Below are 16900 nucleotides of genomic sequence, written 5' to 3'. Positions count from 1 at the left end.
AGCCTACGTTGTATAACTTTGATATGCCTAAAATAAATGTGTGTATCTAGCCTATAGCCTACTGTTATAACACTGTAAAATATAAATGTGAGTGTTATCTGAGATCTGAGTTGCTTGTTTAAATTTATAATTAAGGGACTGCACCATATTATGAGCCTATTATTAGTAGTAGTAGTATAGCAGCAGCAGCCTCGGAGACCCAGACGTTTAGTAGCAGTAGTGGTGGGAATTAGTGGACAGAAAGTGTGTGTGTGTGTGTGTGTGTGTGTGTGTGTGTGTGTGTGTGTCACACACAAAAGTTGTAAACGTAATTCTTACATTGTTATACATGTTTTGTTTCATATTAGTTGTTGCATATCTAGGCTGCTATGTGTAACTTCCTTCGTGTGAGACGAATATGGTCTTTGGGCGGTACCAGAGGACAGTTATTTTGGGTTTTTAGTTGATCCTCCAGACCATTGCTTTTAGGGGGAGGGCAGAAGGAGCTGGGAGGAAATGGGCGTTGGGAACTCCACCGATATTCCTACTCTGCATTCCTCCTCTGTACTCTTCTCTCCCAAGGGTTTGAAGATAGAATGTGTGGGAGAAAGGCAAAAATAAGCAGAGCAGGGTAGACTTTAGAGGTAACGGTGAGAAAATACTAGAAAGAGACCACCGGTAAAGGTCACGACACAACAAAACATTATTCAATTCTCAAACTTGGAGCACTGAAAACCTACAAGGTAGGACACATCTCTTATCATCTTAATTTGGAAAACATAACCTTGTACCTTGAAGTATAGTTTGCTACATTGCTTTCTAAAGTCTAAAATATTTGCATGTGCATATGTATCTTCATCATGGACATATTGCTGCAGACTAGTGTAGCCTCCATGTATATCTGTGAATTTGAGCGAAATGTTATAAAATGCTGAGAAAAGTACATTTATTGTATGGAGCTTTGAGAGAAGGTTTTCCTCAATGTATCATTACACCCTTTAAATTAGAGCTCTTCCTATGGTCAGACTCATAATCATCACATTGGTTCTGTCTGTGTCAGGCAGGCAGCACACGAGCCATAATATAAACCAGATGTCGAGTGGTACCCAAACACATACCTCTCTGAGGACTCATCATTAATCCAATAGAAACAGCATTCTGTTTCCAGGGGCAGAGCTGCAGGAGAAAATATGATTGGACAACCATGTGCAAGGCACAGAATATACAGTGATAAAAACAGGATCATAAAAAAAAATCTAACTGTACAATGTTGGAAAGTCATGATTTATGATGCCTGGTGCCACGGGAAAGTTTCATCTGTGGCACAGATGTAATGTAATGATGACGCATTCAAATCTACAACACAAACTCTGTAGTGCAGTTTATTTGAAATAGAAATGTGATCCTCTCACTAATGGACACGATCTCTCTGGAACTCTCTATAGTTCAATCCAATGGGGCACAAGAAAACACACTTGACATCTTATCCACCTCATTAGAAAAACTTAAATAATGCCAACATCTCTGATGACTGTTATTTTCTTTTCTTTTTCTTTTTCAATGGTAAAGTACCTGTCTTGCCTTATTTTTATTTATTTTGTTTTGATGTATTGTCATTTTTTATCTGTTTCGCTGTTCAACCTGTGGGGTGGGGGAAACTCACAATGTCATGTTAACAATGTTGACTATAGAGATTAAGAGAATAGATTGTATAATTAATGCATTATTTATTTATTCATTTGATGTCTTACTATAGTGATAACTGAGCAGATAACTCATGTCTCCTTCATGACTTTATGATAACAAGACTTTGCATCATTTTTGGAGCCAGGATTGCAACAGCCACACTGTTTGCGTAACCATTACTCTGTATTAACTCTGGTCGCTTTAGAAAGCTTGACTTCATTGACCTTCATAGCACAACAGTTTTTTTTAATCCATTAATAACTTGTGTGATGGTATATCGATAGATTATAGACAAATCTCTCTTATATAATTTATCCCAGGGAAAGGAAGTCAACATTGACACTTTCCAGACTCTCTGGCACCTAACTGTAACACATACAGTCATCCTTACATTTCCATAATGGCATCCTTACATTTCCTAACATCAGAGGATAAAGCTGTTCAAATATTATGGAAATACATGACTCTAGGACTTCTGGAAACTAATGTCTTACCTAATATTCCCTGCATGGTTCATTGTTACTTTATATTCAGATAAAGATCTTGTATTTACAGTAGCCTTCAATGGTAGCTTAGGGTGGCACACAGGAAGAAGCACATGAACTTCCCGCATTCTATTGCCCACACAGAAAGCTCAAACCATCAGTATTGTATATCAGTGATACTCAAACAATTTTCATGTCAAGGACCAAATTCATTCATTCATTCTGTGTGGAGTTTGCATGTTCTCCCCGTGTCCCCTAGGGTAGGCACCCTCACAAACGTCACACACACAATTGAAAAGAGTTGAGAGGTGGAATGGACCCCCATAATATAGATTAAGTACAGAATTAAGTACAGAATTCCACATAGACAGAAACTGTCTATATATGTGGAGAGGGAGAAACCTAGTCATTCTTGTGCAGTACCTACAACATTCTCTCATTGTTTCGGTTTCTAGCTTCAAAAAAGCGCAAATCACAGATAAATTCACTATATTTTTTCTCATTTTGCCCCCTTGGGGTGCATGCCGACTGCCCGGAACCCACTTTGAGAACCACTGCTGTAGATAGTGTCTCCAACTACATGCTTGTTTACAAATGTTACAGGCTCCTAGGATTGTGAAAAGGTCCTTAGGGGCTGGTCAGGCTCTGTAGATAGGATGGAATTCCCCTGTCTGCAGACTCTCTGCTGTGCCTGTAGCTTGATAGATGAGCAGAGATAGCCCGTGCAGATACCCATCAACTTGATCAAAGTGGACATGCTGACCCCTATGAGACATGAGTCTTTCTACAGTGAAGACTGAAAGATGGATGGAGCCTGCACACCATATAAAGTACAGAAAATACTTCTTTATTTATTTGTCTGACCAATAGACAAATACACAAAGAAGTCTTTGTACCTTATGTGGTGTGCGCCGGTGCAGAGTCCATCCATCTCTCAGCTGAAGTCTCTTTAGCCCAGCACCAGTGTGTCGATGTGGGTATTCTACATCCTCTCTTTCTACAGTGAAGAACCATGTGAAGTTTGAAGGATCTTCAAATCATACCATATAGTGGCCCACTGGTTCTGAAACATTTTCATGTCAAGGATCCTTACATAATTATGATATGTATTTGGCCGCAGAACCCCATTTGAAACATTATTTTTGCAGATCTATGACTATAATCTCAATGTGACACGATACGAAATCTTGTGCGGATCTGCTATTTTCAAATAGCCGAACAATAAAATAGGGCTTAAAACTGTTCCTCATTTTGGGGACACCCCCTGGAAAGACCCTAGGGGTCCCTAGATCCCACAATGAGAACCACCGATGAATCACACAAAGACCACCAGGAGAACGCTTTCTATGAAGCCCATGTCTAAAATGCATTATATAAACATACTTCAGCATCATCTGTATGATTACCGTTATAAGCACATAAGTACTCTTATTGGTTTATAACAATAATCAAAAGACATTATGAAGCATTCTATAATGAATATGTTAGAAATAAAACAGCACAGTAACAACAAACAACACATTGTTGTTGAGCTAGTTTAATTTGGTTAACCACTTTCCCACTTTCTCTCCGTCCTACAGTCCTACTTATGTGTTCCCTATAGGGGTACATGCTGTCCATTTGAGAATGGTATTGAATCATATTAACCACATTAACCATTATGTTTGGGGAAATGTTCAAACCTTTTCTAACAAACGACCACAACAAAGTATATAGTGATTGAGTGGTTAAAGAGAAGAATGTCTTGTCTGTGTTTAGGACACCTAACTACTACCTCGGAGGAACCCACTAGAAGCCATGGTTCTGTTGCTTGTGTTCGTGACTGTGTTGCACCTGGTCACTCTGGCCATGCTCCTCATTTCCACGGTGGAGAAGGTGAGTTGTTGCACTGTGCTTTTATTTTTGCCCTTTGTATTCAGCACCGCTTTGTTAAAAAACAATCCGTATTGTATCATTTTTGTGGGGATTTCAAAATGATCTCATGTTCCAAAACTTTAGTACACAGAACAGACATTGTCAGGTCAGGCTACCAATTGTACCCAATCAGGAGAGAGAACCCCACAAAGGTAATTTATCAACTTCAGTTTTAAAGTGTCTGGTAATTTTTTATTTAATCACTTCCGGTGTCATTTGTTTAATCTGTATCCTTTAAGACCTCTCTCTCTCTCGTGATAGGATCAAAAAATTATCCTGACCTGGAAATGTAATTTATGTTTAATTAAAGAGCTAGAGAGACAGAGAGTGATTAAAATAAAGAGCACTTACCATAGAGGCCCTCAGCTTCATGTCATTTCCTGTCTCTCACCATTGACGCTATCAAATAAAGGCTTGAAAAAGCACCCCCAAAAATACTTAAAAAACAAACACTGATTTCAACAATAAATAAGAAATATAATATTTAAAAGTGAACAATATGGAATATTTGGTTACTATGGTATCAGTGAGTAAATCATATCCACCCACCACCACGTGCATATTTTGGAACAGGGAGCTACCCTGAAACCACTCAAGTGAGGGCCAGGGCAGAACCACACACTGAGCTGAACTCTGGATACATAAACATTGTAGCAATGTAAACATTGAAAGGGAAAAAAAATAAACCCACATTGCAAAATGTATCGGGTAGTAAATCCTTTCAACTCTATACTTATTGTGGTCCAGTAAGACGCACTGACCATAAATATTTGACATTTTTAATGTAAATATAACCACATACCGTATGCGTATGTTAATTGAGAAAACTAAATGTAACCTAAATAGCATACGGTACCAGTTCAAGAGAGCCACTGCTCAGTAATGTTTGTCTTTTAAACTGGGTTATTACAGTAGATGTCAGTGTTAAGCAATGTAACTACTATACCAGACAGCAAGAAAACCAGCCACAAAAATGCATCACGTGAACTTAGCATACGTGTATGTGGTTAAAATACTGGAATTGAAACCTGTTTTTTAAATAATTGGCTACCTATGAAATTCAGTTGAAAATGCATGAACTTTCTTTGGATTTGGCACAATCCCAATGTAATAATAAACTTTATTTATAAAGCGCTTTTCGAGTTTTACAGTTTTAGAGTTTTATTAGGATCCCCATTAGCAGGTGCATAGCAGCAGCTAATCTTCCTGGGTTCCACACAGAACATAAAAACATGACATTCGACATGAATGTCATTACAGGACATACATTACATCATGATCACGACTGCTGTGTGTGTGTGTGTGTGTGTGTGTGTGTGTGTGTGTGTGTGTGTGTGTGTGTATGCATGTCTGTGCGCGTTCGAGCGCCCTACAGTTTTTGGGTTTCAAGATGCCTCTTCAATTGTCTCCCGAAACTAGATTTAGTTTTTTCTTTTGTGATTATAGCTGGCAGTTTGTTCCACTCAGCCATGGCTCTATACAGTACTGTGTGCTGCATAGACCCTGTTCTGGCTTTAGGGACTTGATAGCACCCTCTTGTGGCATGTCTAGTCTCATATTGATGTAATTTTGAGCTGTGTGTAAGTTGATTGTATAAGCATGTTTCGTTTGACAGTGTCAAGGGATAACCAACTACAATCAAATGAAATGCATAAAATAGCCAGAATAAGACAATAATAGAACCAAAGCATACATACATGGACATGAGAAAATGAACAACATGATAAATCTAAGGAAAGGCTTTAGTGTACAAATATGTTTTCAGATGTGACTTGAAAGTTGACACTGAGTTCTAGCTATAGCCTTAAAGCCAGAGGTAGGTAATTCCAGAGTCTGGGCGCAATAAACATGAAAACTAATTTGCACACCCCCCTCCCCCCCTCTCTCTCTGCAGTCCTGGTGGGTATGGACAGATTCAGAAATCACTGACCTGTGGTACAACTGCTTTCATGATAATGCAACAAATAATTGGCTGTGTGCTGCGACAGATGAAAACGGTAAAGAACTGCGTGTTTGTGCCATTGATGTGTCTTATAGCTGACAGGGTTTCTTGCCTTCCTGCAACTGCATAGTATACTGAAGCCTATATTTTACACTTCACTCGATGGAAATAACATTTTCAGATGAAAATCAGTTATTTCCATAAAGTGCCAAGTCTAAATGAAAGCCCTCAGATATGTAATGGTTAATAATGTTCAGTCTGTTATGCCAGTGGGTTCCGTGGACCACCAGGGGTCCTTGAAGGGCTTCCAGGGGGTCCTCAGACAAATGTGTTAATATAGCATCACATCATTTTAACCAGATTTTATACTTCGGATATTCAAAAATAGCCGATGTACAGTACACGTTGTAGACCGGCTATTTTTTTAGAACATTTTGAAAACTCTTCAAAAGATTTGAAGAATTTGGAAAAATGAGAAATAACACAAATGAGAAAGCATTCTATAATGACTTAAACACATCTTCTCTTCTGGGGGTCCCTGATACAAAACATTTTCAAATGGGGGTCAAATACATACATTTGGGGGCCATTGACATGAAAAGGTTTGAGAACTGCTGTGTTATGTTACTGTCATTCCTGCTGTCCCAGACTGGCTGCAGTCTGTCCAGGCCTTGATGGTCCTGTCCGTGGTCTTCTCTTCCATCTCCTTCCTCGTCTTTGTGGGCCAACTGTTCACCTTGTCAACAGGAGGACTCTTCTACTTCACAGGTCTCTGCCAGGGTTTCGCAGGTAATTCAAAGTTCTTCACATACTCCTTTGGGGAAAATAAACTGTAAGAGTAAACACAGAGGCATTGGATCAAACTCAGATCTTCAATTTATAGGAATGGCAGCTTCCATCTACACCAAATATCGAAACAATAAACATTGTGTTACAACGCGTTGTGAGCTTGTAGATATGTTATTTAATGGCTAATGTTCCAGCCAAAATGTGGATGCTGGTTAACTACTTAAAACATATGCACTTAGTTGACTGGGGTTCCTCAGGGCTCCCTTTTTCCTTCTACACCAAATATCTTCTCTTCAAATAGCTGCTCTACAAGCTCACAATATTCAACATTGCAACACGTTGTGAGCTTGTAGAAATGATGACAACTAATCTCTGCTCTGTTAAAACGTCTCCTGTGTGGTTTCAGGTTTCACGGTGTTCGCAGCGTGCCTCATCTTCACGTTCCACAGGAAGGACATCCTGGATTCCACCAGAGACCTGAAAACGGGACACTTTGGCTACTGCTTCATCCTGGCCTGGTCGTGCGTCCCCCTCCTCCTCGTCAGCGGCGTCCTGTATATCCACCTGCGGAAGAAGCAGTGAGACAAAAACTAGATGACGATAATAAGGAGAAGGGTAACCCAAACAGGATGTGATGCTGTTTAACCACATGAACACTAGCGTCCCTATTCTGGGCGCCAACATTTGGTGAAAATAGATGAGACGAGCACACAACGCGTCATAACGAGATTCAGTGCTGAGACACAAAAGAAGTAGGGGGCCGGCTAGTATAGATCTCTGGGGCACTCCAGTCAATGAAGTATTTAGGGTTCAAGTGGTAAATGGTAATAGTTTACCAGCTGTCACTAAGCACTTGAGGATTTACATACCTCTTTTTAAAATGAAGCTATATTCTCTTTTTTTGCACAGTTTATTCACAAATAAAGTCTGTTTTTTTTTATAATGTGTATACTGGATTACATTTTTATTCTAAAGCACATAAAAGTGAATTTACTGATGAATCTTCAATTTCATCTATAATTTCTCAGCTTCATCAAAGCTGAAAGTGCATATTTGCCTAGGAGTGGTATTCATACAGAATGATGTGTTTACAGTATGACACAGTCTGATATAGAAAGATCTTGAAATAGAGGAATGGAAGCGCTGCATGGATCTGTGCTCTTTGGTGATACAGGTAAAACCATATAGACAAAAGGTATCCTTCCTCCAAGTAGTACTGCTTGTAAAAATGTGAATTGCAGACTTGAAAAGAAAAGAATCCAAGGCACTCCGTCTTTGGTGAACAATTAAATAGTTTATTTGATGATGAGCAAGGCAAATAAATAACAGGACCTAATGATGAGCAAGGCAAATAAATAACAGGACCTGATGATGAGCAAGGCAAATAAATAACAGGACCTTGATTATAGTTGATTATAGTTCTTGACAAACTAGTTCTTGACAAACTTAAGATAGCCCTGCATTGTGCTATATCAGGTTCGTCTGATGTGTTGTTTAGAGCAGGGGTTTTCAACAGGTGGTCCGTGGACCACTGGTGGTCCGTGGAGGTATTGCATGTGGTTCCTGATTTTGTATTTTCTTCCACAGAACAGTGCACTAAACAGTGTGCACTGTTCCGCGGAAGTGCGTCAATGTTATCAGAATTACTGGGAAGTCTGAGGTTTAGAAATTCCACAGAAAAGAGAATCTCAAGAAGGGTGAAGTGTACCAGCTTGCCTGATTGAGTCATCATTATTAGGAAATGTGTCAATATAATCATGTCATGTGCTATATCTTGCACGTATTTGCCATTTTTACTATCTATATATATATATATATATATATATATATATATTACTAAATTAAAATAGTTCAAATATCCGATAATAGCCATAATGTATGGATGTAGATCTGCTTCAAGATAGTAAAATATGGAAAAAGAAGTTTGGGGATAAAGGTTATAGGGCCAAGATATAGGGCCACATGTGTAAGTACTGTATATCAGTTAAGTCCGTGGACCATGCATCATTTGAGAAACAGTATAAGACATGGGATGCATTCCATAACAAGTGTTACGAAAGCACTAATCTTAGCCCAGGCCATATCCCATTACAACACAACAGTGGTCCCCAGGTTGATCCTTAGTCAAGGTGGTGGTCCCTGGTTCACAATCAGTTGAAAACCCCTGGTTTAGAGGCCCGGGCCCCTCAATGTATGATTCAAATTTGAGGTAGATGCTGCGTTTCATGCACATTTTGGAAGCCAATCATAGCCAAATGAAATGGAATATGAAACATTTGAAAGTGAAAGCTTCATGTTCATCACATGACTCCAGAGATTATTGTGTACCGATTTATGTGAGGTTTAGACATCTGTAAGAGTAGTAGAGATATTGGTGTAGTGAAAGACCGGCATAGACTACATGGATATAATATAATGTACAATTTAGAATTGCACCTTCCTTCTTATAATTATGTAAAATATACATATACAGAGAACACATAGTTAGTTGCTGTGAGAGTGAGGTCTAGCCAACACCAACTCGGGATTCCTGGATCGCTGCCCTCCACAATTTCCTATCCAACATCAGGTTCTTGAGCTCTTCAGAGAAAACATAATATATGCATAACTTAGAAACAATGTAGGATGTACAGAATATACAGTTTTTTGCACCTTCCCTTGGGTTATTGAGGTATAAGTAGGTGACTTGAGAGGGTCATCATAGGGAAACATGTCGGCCTTGTCACAATGCAGGTATTTGCCTGACCACAGCAGCACAAACAGTCCAAAGGTGGGGTAATGGGGGTCCTTCAGAATCCTTTTACTGTAGCTCTGCTCAGGCACCTCCTGGAATACGAGTCTTGCAGCGAGAGTTAAGTCTGAATTGGTACGCTTGACTGAGCATATTACCCTCTTACAGGGCTCGCTGGTCCCGAGAGAAGCTATTCACGTACCAGACGGTGATAGCCCTTGCGTTTGAAAGCAGAGAGAGTGGAAGGATTTCAGTATCTTCTGTGAGATTATTAATTTCCTCAGCTGTCTGAAGGTGGTACAGGTGCTGCATAGCCACGTTGTCTGGCAGTCAGGAAATCCAGTACCAAGGCACACATCAAAGGAGCTTCATTGGCATGTGAAAACATAGGTTTACATTGCCAAAGCAAGTGTCAAAGTACAAAGTACAACGTGTGAACTGAGTGATGCAACTCCCCCCTCTCTCTCTCCCCCCCCCCTCCTCCTCCTCCTCTCTCTCTCTCTCTCTCTCATTAGCAGGCAACAGTGCAGCACTATCTCTCTCTCTCTCTCTCTGTTTCTGGCACAACAGCGCCCCTACTGGTACTCATTAAAGTCACATACCTAGGTTAACACGGACAAGTCACGGACAAGTCACCACTCCAAGGACATTGATGTTCCTTGGAGTGGTTGCACCACTCAAAAATGGGGAAAGTATATACAGTTGGAGGCACACACTAAGGAGTTAGTTATGAACTGAAGTCAGTCAACAGCAACCACCCACCCTCGTTAAGGTTCGTCTCTGTTTGCTTTGTGACATTCAATGTTGAATTTCCGGATTTACCTTTGTTGTGGATAGTGGAATAGCAAAGTTTAGTAATATCATATTCATAACACAACTGAACTTCCTTTCTGAAGAGATATTACAGTGGTTAATTAGTTTGGACCTAATTAGAGCACACCTGCCATTATGTAAATTAAAACCTTTTGCTTGTAATAGGAGTGAATGACTATATATTTATTTTTTAATAAATGGATTACAAAAATACAGCTGATGGGAGGTGACATGTTGGAGGAAGTCAGATATTATAAGTCCTGCTTTTGCTTGTAGACTTACCTGTCAGGATAAACCAGTCAGAGTACAGTCTCAGGAGTAAACTATGTCATGAATGAGAGGCTCTCTTTCATAGACTGATAATAGATTTGCTGTGTAGCGAAATATTATACAGGGGAACGCCTCAGCCACTTAACATAAGTAAGTCCATGAGCTGGAACATGGAGTCGCTGAGGTTTTTTGGGTATGTAACTGATGGGAGTTCTTGACGGCTGTCAGCACGGCTGAATACCTGGAACCGACAAGTGCACCAGCGTGGAATGATAATGTTAGGGGGAGGGAGGTGGACACTGAAGGGGAGGGAGCAAATGGAACAATATTCATAACTCATCCGAGCTTAACAGTATTGTTTGAGACGGAGATCTGAGGCATGAAGCCTACGAGGTGAGTCCCTAATTCTTAAGAACTGCTAATTGCTCTTTTGTATAGAATAAAAGGTTTAAATGATAGATGACACCGTCTACTTCTACAATACACACTTACCCTACTTCACCTAACAGTTTCTTAAGTCAACATGAGGCTCGTGACTTGCGTGAGACTGCTGATCAAATTTGACTTGAAAATGCAAGCCGCTGTTTCTCAGAGACAAAAAGAAACTACCGTATTCACTTCACACATGTTTGTTAATGATATTTTATGTGTTTCAGACAGTGACGTCCTTCCCTTAAAGAGGAACATGTTTGACTGATGTGGAATCGGTACTGCAGAGGCACAGAGGCTGCTGATCACACTAGTGACGAACGACCCCATGGCGAATAAAGCATGAAAACTCTCCAAACTTTCACAGGTGTGAAAGGTGACACTAGCTGGCCTGACTGGAACGGTCCTGTAATACAACTTCGTAGCCAGAACTGTGCAATTACATAAGTATAACTCGTTCTGAAAACAAGAGACAGGCCTTCAGTTATGTCAAACTCCCAGGAGCAGAGCTTGGACGAGGATGCAGTGTTTTGGCCAGTGACTGAGTCTTGCCCAGAGTTCCTCCACTGTGAGAGGGAGCGTAATGCTGTGGAAAGACTACTGAGCGAAGGCCCAAGAGCCTTCCATGCCTGCCTGGTTACAGAGCGCTTAGACCGTTTCCTGTCCCCTGAGGAGGTCAGTCAGATAAGTGGTTGGACGGAAGACTACCATGCCAGCCAGATACAGGTGGGAGCGGAGGAGAATGCAGAGGACGGCGGCTCAGGGTTGCAGGACTTCAAAACCCGTTACTTTCCTACGCTATCCGACGTCCCCGCTCCCTGTCTAGACCTAGGATGGCCAGAGAAAGACTGTTGGACGGGACTGGATTTGATCACAATCCACACGAGTCCCCCTGCTGAAGGACAACTTTCCATCAGGGAGATCATCAGACGCCATTTGCAATGTGCCTCCCAGGTGTGGTAACACCATACACATACTTACATACATGTCTCTAAACTGCCTCCCCCTGGCCAGCCGGGGCGCCTGATGGAGGGGAAAGGAACTGGTTGGAATAACGTGTTCCTTCCACGCGCTACGTCCAACCAGGGAACTTCCCCCCTGTCAGGTGTAAAGGAGCAACTTGGACACTCAGGCATGAAGGAAGCATGAGTTCAAGTCCGTTGCTCTCCCCAGGTTGGCAGAGGGTGTGTAGAGCCCAGGATCACATTAAGTAATTGACACAGGGGTGAAAAATGGGTTACAAAATCGTGGGATGAAAATTATAAAAAAAAAACTAAAAACAGGTAGGACTGTTATTCATTCTTATTTTGTGTGATTGTGTAATACACTACACAGGTGATTGCCATAGTGACAGACAAATTGACAGACGGTGCAGTCATCGGTGACCTGCACAACGCAGCTTCTCGGGGTGTACCTGTTTACATTATCCTCAACCAGAGGTCCAGTCAGGAGGACTTCACGTCAAACAGGCTCAGGCATCCAGTAAGTCACTCTTGCACAGTCCACTCAAGTCTGAGTTATACTATACTGCGAATGAGTGTCGCCCGCCAAAAATAGCCGAGCTACAATTTAAGATTGTAGTTCGGCTGTTTTCGGTGACACTGGCACATAAATCAGGCTTCAATTGACTACATATAGCCTAATCATCACAAATCAGTCAAATGTGTATTTATTTGGTGTTAATGTGCTGCCTAGGGCTAGTTAGGACAAAGTATTATATATTCTTGCTACAACACAGCCTAGCCTATTGCATAAGGGTAAATGTGCGTCACTCCTGAGAGGAGGAACTCAAACTATGCAACTCAAACTAACCAAAGGGACCCTGACACACCTCCACATGATTTTTTCTGAAATTCCTGTGTTTTCTATCTCTCTTTAACATCATCATACTAACGAGGATTAGTGCAACGTGTACATTATTAAGCAACAAACATCAAAACTGGTTGCACTGCATTCAGTGCTGTTTGTGGAATGCTTTACGAGAGAGAGAACATTGCTGTGGTTAAAAACAAAGGACAACATCACACGACACAAGGCGAGGGGGGGGGGGTTAACTTTTAACCACTAACTACTTCGGTGGAAAGCCAGGTGTCGTGAGGTTACTTCAACCCTAACGTCCTAATCCTGTGGTGAACATTCATTGAAATTTGAACATAGCTCACAACGTGACACAGTGTGAGATTAATTTGATAGATTACTATTTTCATCAAAAATATAAGTGTAGATCAGAAACAGGATGGGCCTATAGAACCCATGGGGGATTTAGGGGATTAAACCCTATACTGTATGTACTTTATTGACTGGAGTGGTAGCAGTGGGGTGTATACTAGGCCCCCTCTTATTTTCCTTCTAGTTTACATCACAGAACATTGCCAATCGTGAGCTTATAGATCTGCCAATTTCGTCAGAAGTTCCACCCAGAATAGGGACGCTATGGTTCATGTAGTTGACATCCATGAGTGACGGCTAAAGTAAACACCATATACAGTCATGAAATGTTCTGTTTAACCATGACTAACTTGCTATGTATTGTAAATTACTGTCATGTGTTGTGCTCCCATAGAATATGCACGTGCGTGTTCTTGGGGGGAAAACTTTCTGTTCAAGGGAGGCAAAGACGGTGGCAGGGGAATTGAAAATCAATTTCCTCCTAGTGGACCTGGAGACTGTGATTCATGGCAACTACAGGTGACACAGACAGTGCTTTCAAATCTGTTCCTATTGTATCTACTGCACGCATACTCATATGACAACTGTTTTGTATTCATCAGCCTCACCTGGACAGATGCCCGCTTGCATCGACAGCTGGTCACAGTTCTAAGCGGCCCAGTTGTCGAATCCTTTGACCGGGAGTTCAGGATCCTTTTCGCTGCCTCGTCCCCCATCTCGTACACAGGGAAGGTCACCAGGTCCCCGGCATTTGTGCCTCATCGACAGATTGAGTTGTCCAACCACCATCATCACCCTAAACATCATCCCCTCCTAGATTATGCCACTGCGCCCCCTCCACCTCCACCTGCAGACCCTCCTCTGGACTGGGAGGCACTGGGGGTCCTCAAGAGAGGCAGTCGTTTATTCCATAACCCTGTCAATGATCACGAGGAAATCATCGTGCCACTGGAAAGGCCACTGCAGAGCATGCCATTTGATAAGAAGACCCCTGCTGAGGAGTGTGCAAGCAGTGGAAAAAACACAAAACCAGTGAATGAAGCTAGGTATACTGCTTAACATCTTAACCACATGAGCCGTGCGCATGTCATAATAGGTGAACATTTGACAAAAAGTTCAGATCTAGCCCTAAACCGATTTTATTATCTAGTGTATATAAAAACAATTAGTAAAAATAGTAACAAATAGTAAAAAACTATTACATCTACTGTACTCCTTTTACTGTGTAAACCTTTTTTTAAGTAGGATATGCACATCCCCACAGTTTCATTAGACACGGTGTCGGATCCAAAAAAATCATCAAATGAAGAAAAAGACAATATCCGCACACGATAGGTTGCTCTCCCTCCCCTTTTCTTAATTCTTTTAACCACACAACAACAAAGCCCTGCATGGGAGAAACGTTGTTGTTTGGTTAAAAGAATAAAGAAAAGACGGGAGAGCTACCTATCATGTGCAGACCCGACATTGTCTTTTTACTTTGTTCATCACTCTCACTCTCAAGTCTCAACTTATTTCCAATGGGTTGTCTGTAAATGACTTTACAATCATGCTCTCATTATATGAGTGACAAAATATCTGCATGCGATAAAACAATAGAGACAGGCAATGATGAGATCTTTGAGATCTTATTAATTACAGAGATCTAAACATTACAGAGATTCTTGTGGTGGTAATATTTGTTGACGTGTTCCTGATTATTATTGCAGCAACACCCAACTCTCTCCAAGAGATAACCACAACTCCACCACCAACCTTGAAATTCAACAGAGGTATAATGTCAACAAGCAGAGAACACAAAAACACATATTTATACAGTTTATCATATAAAAATGCATCTCTCTCCCCCTTCCAGGGTTGTACGTAAAATAGAGCGAGCCTATAACAGGCAGGTGTCTAATGATGGGAGTACAGAGTCAGAACATACTCTCTCCCCATGCCTTCGGCCTGGTGGAGACAATAGCAGGACAACAAGACCTGGCGGAGACAGAAGGGAACAGGAGTCAAGACACAATACAGGGAACCATTCTTTCCTTGAGAATAAGCGCTCACGGGCAGAGAACATTTTGGCAGAGGAGGGCAATGGTATGGATGGAAATAGCTCCATTGGAGACAGCCCAGCATCTTCTACTTCTAGGGTATGTTACAAATATACATTAACATAATTATGAATAGATAGACAGACGTGGTATCATGTCGGTCGGAATTGCAGGCCTGCCTCACATATTGCCTCTCTCTTCACAGAAACCAATAATATTAAGGGTGGCGGAGCAGTCGGGGAGCTACAGTTCTCTAAGTGACATTATGAGAAAGCTAAAGCCAAAGCAGAGCTCTTCAGAACAACATGCAGGACAATCAAGGACTGCAGTGTCAGAACTGAGCCGGTCCATGATGGACCTGAGTGTTCCGGCTGCAGATCCAACACGAGAAGACAGAGGGTCCGCAGTACCAAGACTACAGGGCAATGTAAGTGTGCATTGTGTGTGTGTGAGTGTGTGTGTGTGTGTGTGTGTGTGTGTGTGTGTGTGTGTGTGTGTGTGTGTGTGGAGAGCACAACAGAGACAAATATTATGAGAGACTGTACAAATGTATGTCCTCGTTTGTCCTAACAGTACTTTGACGCTGGACGAATGACACCAGCCTTTGCGCTGATGAGGAAGAGGAACAACGAAGTACAATCTGGGTACGTCAGAACTCCGAAATCGTTCCTGTCCAGTCCGAGGCCCCGGAGCTCCAGTTTTGGACTACAGACGGACTGGCGAAAACTACCGACAGACCGGAAAGGAGGACAATAAGAAAGGAATGACTCAGGGACTCCTTCTTTCACTGAGAAAGGGCAGCTATCAGTATAGTCACAACTAGAGTCATAAGTTATACAATATGCAGTGTTATTACAGTACACAGTTGTGACTCTGAAAGCAAAAACATTTGACCATATTGTATAAAAACCAAGATCTGTTTTATTGTTATATTTATCATTGTCTTGGAAGATACAAGCAAATAAAAGTGCTAAAACACTAAGCTGTTGGATAACTGCACTAATTAATGTTTGTATAATGTATACTTGTGAGGACATCAATAACATTTTCAATTTCCTGAATGTCATTAAAAAAAATCTTATAGATCTGATTATGTCATCAGACTCCTTCAAAACCGCTCTCAAAGGGCACCTACGGACGGCTGCAATTCTGGCCCCCATAAAATCGGAATACCCCCCCCCCCTTTCTCCCCTCACTGTATATGTTTCTTTTCCCTTTTTACCTCCTTTATGATGAATTCCTGTTCTGTTCTTTGGCTATAGAAGTGTCTTGTACGTCTCTAAATGTTTTGATGAATTGAACAAGGTGGACCCTCTTGTAAACAAGTGTGATGCTTTATTGGGTCGTCCACTCACAGTTAACAGTCTTTGTATTGAGTTGTGCTTGAAATGTACTGTAACGAAGACTCTCACTTCCAGTCATGTTGTTGGATCTGAGTAGTTGCTCATTGGATATTTAGTCCCCATATATGGGGATATCCAACTAGGACGTTGGGCTAACCTATATGACATATGACATGTCTTATGTCTAGTATGACAATCCCTATATTTGGCCCGAGCCGACCTAGTGCTGATATCAGATAGATGTGGAGGTGTGGTAGGACCATATGGATAGATCCAACTGGCTTAGTCATCGTGACAAGCATACTCTGGGA

At 41.3% G+C, this 16900-nt stretch overlaps 2 protein-coding genes across 3 annotated transcripts; both read left to right on the top strand.

Moving 5' to 3' along the window:
- The first annotated feature begins 493 nt into the window (after positions 1-493).
- On the top strand, positions 494-7742 carry emp3a (epithelial membrane protein 3a (MAM blood group)). Its single transcript, XM_080793636.1, has 5 exons — positions 494-722; positions 3909-4025; positions 5959-6061; positions 6655-6795; positions 7202-7742. Exons 2-5 carry the CDS (start codon positions 3948-3950, stop codon positions 7375-7377), a joined length of 498 nt encoding a protein of 165 aa, XP_080649762.1. The 5' UTR covers positions 494-722; positions 3909-3947; the 3' UTR covers positions 7378-7742.
- Positions 7743-10924: 3182 nt separating this feature from the next.
- fam83e (family with sequence similarity 83 member E) lies at positions 10925-16297 on the top strand. Of its 2 annotated transcripts, XM_080776057.1 has the most exons (9): positions 10925-11002; positions 11266-11992; positions 12374-12520; positions 13602-13726; positions 13810-14253; positions 14917-14979; positions 15063-15345; positions 15452-15673; positions 15820-16297. In XM_080776057.1, exons 2-9 carry the CDS (start codon positions 11525-11527, stop codon positions 16000-16002), a joined length of 1935 nt encoding a protein of 644 aa, XP_080632183.1. In that variant the 5' UTR covers positions 10925-11002; positions 11266-11524; the 3' UTR covers positions 16003-16297. The 2 variants fall into 2 exon arrangements, with proteins under 2 accessions (XP_080632183.1, XP_080632184.1); XM_080776058.1 differs by lacking the exon at positions 14917-14979.
- The last annotated feature ends 603 nt before the right edge of the window (positions 16298-16900 follow it).

Source organism: Protomyctophum bolini (genome assembly GCF_963924005.1).
Source record: "Protomyctophum bolini genome assembly, chromosome: 2".
In the NCBI taxonomy this organism is placed as follows: domain Eukaryota; kingdom Metazoa; phylum Chordata; class Actinopteri; order Myctophiformes; family Myctophidae; genus Protomyctophum; species Protomyctophum bolini.
This window is presented reverse-complemented; position numbering and strand designations above follow the sequence as displayed.